The sequence below is a fragment of the Tupaia chinensis genome, unplaced genomic scaffold (genome assembly GCF_000334495.1).
Source record: "Tupaia chinensis unplaced genomic scaffold, TupChi_1.0 Scaffold000354_1, whole genome shotgun sequence".
NCBI classification, from domain to species: Eukaryota; Metazoa; Chordata; class Mammalia; order Scandentia; family Tupaiidae; genus Tupaia; species Tupaia belangeri.
The window spans coordinates 1,082,795-1,089,979 of NW_006159849.1; the positions used below are offsets into that span (position 1 = coordinate 1,082,795).

The 7,185-nt window shown below is 43.0% G+C and overlaps 1 protein-coding gene across 1 annotated transcript in view; it reads left to right on the forward strand.

The window, feature by feature from the left end:
- The first annotated feature begins 396 nt into the window (after window positions 1-396).
- Window positions 397-7,185, forward strand: part of AK3 (adenylate kinase 3) — a 32,473-nt gene continuing 25,684 nt past the window's right edge. Inside the window, exon 1 of the mRNA XM_014589344.2 lies at window positions 397-700. Coding sequence (XP_014444830.1) covers window positions 550-700 — 151 coding nt within the window. The 5' untranslated portion in view covers window positions 397-549. The remainder of the gene's footprint in view (window positions 701-7,185) is intronic.

Sequence of the window (7,185 nt, forward strand, 5' to 3'; positions counted from 1 at the left end):
AACGGTGGGGAGCGCACTCTATCACTTGGGACTGGGCAAGACACGGCGTGACACTATGGGGTCGGGGGCGCAAAAAGGTTATGGGATCGATTTGAAATGGGGGGGGGCACGCAGGGGTCGCTGAGGAGGCATCACGGAGGCCCCGGCGGCCGAGGGAGCAAACGAGGTGTGGAAGGGTGGCACAAGGGAGCAAAGTGCAGCGGCCAGTGACTAGGAGGCGCGGAGGGCGCAGGTGGGCGCAGTACCGCGGTAGCTCACAGGGGTTGCCAAGAGCGCACAGAGAAGGCGCCGTTTACGCCGGCAGGACTGGGCTGGACTAGGCGCCGGAGAGGGGGCGCGCCGTGGTCGCCGAGGGGCGGGGGGAGGCGCCGGGCGCCGGCGCGGCGGCGCCCCCAGTGGCCGTCGCTGCGCTCCCGGGAGCGCCTGGGCCCTGTGGCCGCCGCTTGCTTACTGCGCTGCTAGCCGGCTAGCTCCGGCCGGAGAGAGGGTGTGCCGGCCGCCAAGGCCGAAGCCCCAGTGTCCGCGCGTCTTAGGCCTCTGTCTGCAGCCATGGGGGCGTCTGCGCGGCTCCTGCGCGCAGTGATCATGGGGGCCCCGGGCTCCGGCAAAGGCACCGTGTCGTCTCGCATCACCAAACACTTCCAGCTGAAGCACCTCTCCAGCGGGGACTTGCTCCGAGACAACATGCTGCGGGGCACAGGTGAGAGCCCGGGCCGGTGGGCTGGCCGTGCGTCCCCGCCGGGGTGGGAGAAGCGGCCGAGATGCGGGTTCAGCATTTTCCTTCTGCAGTTGGGGCGAGAGATCTCGGGCTGCCAAGCCGGTGCTCCCCGAAACCTCCGGCCTCGATAGGCAGCTCAGAGCAGGTTGGGGAAGTGGGGCGGGGTGCGGGGCAGGTGGAGAAAGGACTAGGAAGTGAGGACACGCTCAAAAGTTCAAAGATAAAAGGAAATCGCTTGGCTTTGGGAAGTGCATCCCCCAGGTCGCAGAAGCTTCTGAGGGTCCATCCAAACGATCTGCCTTTTTCTCCACGTGCCCTCTCTCCACGTGCCCTCGCTTAGCGAAAACTAATCTTGCTAGAGTTTCTTTCTTTCTTTTTGTTTTTGGTTAAACTCTGTGGGAATCTTGTAATTCTGACCTTTGTCTCTTAATCTGAAGGGCGGGTGTTAACGTCTTTATCCTCGTCGCAGTCACAAAATTGGCTCTGATTTTGATACCCGCAGAGATTTCTTGGACACGAAAACTATTCTCGTGAGTGGTTACATAAAAGATAGTTTTGTTTTTCTTGCCAAATAAATTCTTATAATTCAAAACAAAATCTAGGCCACAAGCTGTACATTCTACATTGGGAGAATTTGTGGTATGTAAATTGTATCTTAAGAAGGCTTTTTTTTTAAGTCAAAAACGGGATGAGTTTTTTTTTTTTCATAAATGTTGACTTTTACTCTCCCAAATCGAATACATCTTGTCTTGAAACTTTTTTTTTTAGAGAGAGATTTTTGCTGTAGGATTCTGGGCTTGCCGGAGAGACAGAGAGAGGGGGGAGAGAGAGACAGACAGACAGACAGAAAGCGAAAAGTCAACCCCGCGGGGAATGGCCTCTGCATTCCTTTCTCTGTTCTCTTCTTGAGATTTTCAGCATACATGCACATGCACCCAGGGTGAGTTTCAAACCACTGGGTCTGGGAATCCAACCGTGGTCCACTAGGTGGGAATCTAAGCATCGTAACCATTACACCGTCTACTGGTCCCTTGAAACTCATTTTGAACGCCTATTTACATAGAAAGAATGGCTACAAAAGGTTAGAAAAAAAAGCATTGGAAACAGTCTCCAAGTGCATAAAATAAAGAGCAAGACTCTCATTCCCTGCCTCAGAAGGGAACAGTGAGTTCCTTTTATAAATGTTTATGTACATGCACATATGTAAGTAGTTTGTCCTTTATTTAAATATGGGGAACCAGCAGATGGCATAGTGGTTATGTCATCAGACACCCACGTAGTCAATTGCGGTTCATAGTTCCAGACTCAACACATTAAAACTCTCGCTGGGTACATGTACATCAATGCCCAAAATTCAGAGAGGAGATTGGAGAAGGGATTGCTGTGTGGCCATCCCTCCTGGGGGTGATTTTTTGCTGTCTTTCTGTCTCTGTCACTCTGGTAAGTGCATGTGCCCCATGGCAAAAGTCTCTCTAAAAAAAATAAAATAAAGTAATACATAGTCATGTTTACTTTCATATATAATATGTAATCCTTTTAAGTAATATGTAATCACACTACATATGCACTCTTCAGTGTGTTTTCACTTTATATCTGGGTTATCTTTTCATACGAACTTACAGAAACTAATTTTGTTCTGTTTGTATACATATCTATTTATTGAATCAACTGATTTATTTAACCAGTCCCCATTTGATGGGCATTATGGTTATTTCCAGATGGAGTTTTTTGTTTATTTAAATAAGGAAAAAGAAAGAATTAGCCCGGTGCATTTGTTTTTGTTTTTAAGAGAGATTTTTGCATTGGCCTTATGCACTCACCAAAGAGACCGATGGAAAATGAGAAATCACCCCCTGGGGGGTGATTTGCCACAGTCCCTTCTCCTCTATTCTCCTCTTATGATTGTGGGCACACATGCACATACACCCAGCATGAATTTTAAGCCACTTGGTCTGAGACTTGAACTGTGGTTGGCCATATGGGTTTCAAGTGCCTTAACCACTATGCAACCTGCTGTCCTTTAACCTAGTGTTTTTGTTTGTCTCCTGAAATTCTTTGAGTCAGTACCCAGCATCTCTGGCACTTGATAACTTTTATTTTTCTTCTGACATTTACCTTCAAAATAGTACATTTTCAGCCAGCCAGATGATTTCGTGGTTAAGGTGGCTGGATCCCACATGGCCGAGTGTGTGATTAGTGTCCTGGATTGGCACCTTGAAAAATACGTTGGGTGTGTGTACATGGATTGCACAATGGCCATCCCCCTGGAGGGTGATTTCTCCCTTTTCCTCTCTTACTCTGTCTCTCTCCAGTGAGTACACCAGCCTTATAGACAAAACTATAAATAAAGGATCTTATAGTTAAATAAACTTCAGAGGTTAGATTGTTTGACTCACTGAATCTTGCTGCACCACACTGAAGCAGTTAGATAAATGAACAGTCCCCAATACTATAGCTGGTTGGGGTAAGCTTTTATTTTTTTCCAAGAATTATTTTATTTAACTTTATTTATTTATTTATTTATTTATTTATTTAAATTTGAGAGAGAGAGAGAGAGAGAGAGGAAATGAGAAAACAAGCCAAAGTTGAACTTTGGGACTGCGACTGGGACTAGTCTGGGACTGGAACCAAATTCGGCCGTGTGGGAGTCCAGCACCTTACCTGCTACACCACCTGCCAGCCCCTGGGGTAAGGTTCTTCAAAGTGCAAGGGAGTAAAGAATCTTAAGGAATTCTTTGAAAATTACTTAGCAATTTGAGGCAAAGTTGTGATTAGGGAACACTTTCTACAAAAAAATCAAGGCTTAATTTATGAAAACATAAAACAGTATTAAAAAGTAAATTTAGGGCTTGTTTGAGGCACAGTGGTAAGGTAACATGCTGTTCAAGTGATACTGGATCCACATGGAGGATCAATTGCAGGGCTGGTTTCCTGCTCCACCCTACTCAGGGTGGGCGTGGGCCTGAGATCCTGGCTAACTGGGAAGGCTGAGGGAATCATGACATGGGACTCTGTTGGCTGGGAAGGCTTGGGGGATCACAGCACGGCTGAGGGAATCATGACATGGGACTCTGTTGAGAGTGCTTGTCTCTCTTGTGAAGAAATAATTTTTTGTCTAAAGTAAATTTAAAAGGTAACTAAATGAACTTTTTAGGGGACCAGCAGATGGCATATTGGTTACATCACTGGAATCCTCACATGGCCAACCACAGTGCCCAAGTCCCGGACTCAGCTTAAAACTCACACCAGAAAAAGTGAAAGTATGTTTGATTAACAGAAAATGAAAAGCTGTTTGCTGATGATAATATATGTAGTAATATCTTTTGTCTTGCATGCGTGGTATTCATGCTAGAAAAAGGAATGTACACTGTAAAGAAGTGATTAGATGTAAACGAACAAACACAACTCACACCAGGCATGTGTGATGCGTGCCCAAGATCCAGGGAGGAGAATAGAGAAGGGACTGTGGTGTGACCGTCCCCCCTAGGGGGTAATTTCTCACTTTCCCTCTCACTGTCTCTGTCTCTCCCCACAAATGCATGTGCTCTAAGGCAAAAACCTCTTTAAAGAAAATGAACTTTTTGAAAGTTAAGAAACAGTTGTCCTTGTTCATTCTTAACACTCCCGAACCTTCTTGCTATTCTTCCCCTTCTACCTCTACAACTTGAAAAGAGTCTAGAGAGAGGGAGGAGAGTGCTTGCCCATTTTGAAGTCTTTACAGGGAATTCTTTTACAAGGAAAACAGAAAATCAAGCTTGGGAAGGTATTATGACATTGTTATTACAGATGTTCTGAATCTGAGGATTAATAATATATTCTCAACAAATATTTGTGAATGGATTGGATATTTCCCACAAGGCTAAAAGAAAAGTGGAATCTTAAAAAAAAATACATTGCTTAACATTTTCTGATACTTAAAGGAAAGCATATTTATTATAAAGAAAGAATATGTCATGAGAACATAAAAAAAGAGAAAATTATGATCTTCTAAAATTCTACTTCACCTCATAGAGACAATTAATATTACTTCTTTGATGCCTTTTCTCTTATTTTTTCTTTCAGTTTTCTATTACATTTGTACATATTTTCAAAACTATTATTTCTAAATAATTACTTAGATACCTTTTAATTCTCATTTATTGTGAGAATGTTTATGTCATTAACCAGTCTCTCTCTTTATCTTTTTGTAATTTTTTTTTTAGATTTTTGCCATAGAGTGTGTGCACCCACCAGAGAAAGAGAGACAGAGAGGGAAAGTAAGAAAGTACACACACACCTACCCCAGGGTGGGGAATGGCCACGTCACAATTCTTTTTCTCCATTCTCTTGGGATTTAGGACACACACACACACACACACACACACACACACACACACGTGCTTAGTGTGTTTTTCACACCACTGGGTCCAGGACTTGAACCACATAGTAACCAAGGGATCCAGCACCTTAACAGTCACACCACCTACTGTTCCAGCTGTTTCTTTTTTGAAATGAACCTTTTTAAAAAAAAACTTTATTTCTTTAATGAGTATAAGAGAGAGAGAGAAAGAGAGAGAGCCATTCTTAACAGGGTCTCACATTGCACTCCCTGCCCCCTCCAGTCTTTCCAGCCAGTCAGGATCATGGGCATGTGTGCTCTGCATGTACAGGCTGACTGTGGAACCAAACCCATGGGTGTCCATATGGAGCCAGGATCACTGAGCAGTGCACTACTGTGCTGTGCCACCTAGCTAGCCCCATTAAGCCGTCTTTATGATACTTAATTTCATTGATACTGCATAATTATAAATTTAAACATTTTCCTATTATTAGGCACTTGTGTTTTAACCACTTTTTGCTATAATAAATTCTGTTATGATCATCATGTGCAATGAACACTTAACATTTTTATTTCCTTCAATAACTGGTGTGGAATTTCTACAGATACAGTACCATCAAACAATGCTACAGATAGATTGTGCCAATTTACTCTCCAACCACTATTTCATGAGGGTGCTATGCACACCCTGTAACCCATGGCTGTATTTTATAGTTAAAGTTTAAGGCCATCCCAGAAGACAGGATAAGGGTACTGGAAACACTAGGCAACCCTTTGACAGTAGCAAAGTGGAATACTATAGACCACTAGGGGACCCTGGAGTCAAGAAACTTGCATCTGACCCTTAGACTTTAAGTCTTCTCATTTAAAGATAAGGAAACTGAGTTCAAGAGAGAGAAAAGAAATTGCTCAACAATAAACAGCATTTACTGGGGGAACTGGCTTGAAAACCCAGGTCTCCTGTGTACCAATACTTTTCCCTAAATTGAGGTTTATTTAGGTAGACAAAAAATTTTATCTAAATATGTATATATTTCAAAGTGTAATTGAAAAAAAAATCTGGATTTTATGAACATTATAGCTTAATTTTAAAAGTTGACGATATTTTTGTTTGTTTGTTTTTTTAGGTTTTTGCCATAGAGTGTGCATGCTTACCAGGAGAGAGAGGTGGAAAGTGAGAAATCACCCCCGGGGGAGATCCATGCCATAATCTCTTCTCCATTTTCCTCTCAGGATTTTCAGCAGGCACACCCGGTGTGATTTTAAGCCCTCTGGCCTGGGACTGTAACCATGGTCATCCATGTGGAGGAATCCAGCGTCTTAACCACCACTCTGCCTGCTTAGCCCCAAACCCCAGTTATTAAAAACAACAATAACAACTATATAGAACATAGTAGCTCACCTGTGGTAGAAATTGTAAGATTGACATCTGATTGCTCAAAGTTTGAGAAACTGCATTGCAGCCTAGTGCGTCCCAACAGGTAACTGTGGACTAGATGGTTAACCCATAAGACTCTCATATGTATTCATCTGTATATTACGGGAGTTGAACTCAGTAGAGATCTTTAATATCTCTGCCAGGCTCCCAGATTCTATGTGCCTAATAAAAACATGATGTTTACATGTATACATGACGTGGAGCACACAGGTATGCATAATTAGAATGACATCACTGGTAGACTAAGGACATTATTTTCATACCAGTAAAAAACTTACTTTGTAATAGGCAATACATTTACAGGGTTTAGAATCCCCCCCCCAAATAAAAATACTTTCAAGATATTATGTATACATATAACCAGATGTTTACCTATTCTTCCTTCCGTGTGTGTGTTTTACACAAACGATAGTGCACTAATACTGTTCTGTGTCTTTAATAATATTGCTTAACATAAGGAGTGCCCCATTTCATTTTTTCCTAGCAGCTTTATTGAAATAGGATTCACATATCATATAATTTATGCACTTACATGCAGAATTCAGTGGACTTTAGGATAGTCATGGAGTTGGGCAACCACCACCACGGTCAATTTTAGAATAGTCTCATCACCCACTACAGATACCTCATACTCTTTAGCAGTTAGTTACTCCCATTCCTGCCCCACTCCATCCCACTCTACTTGAGCCTCTGGCAAAATTAATCCTCTTT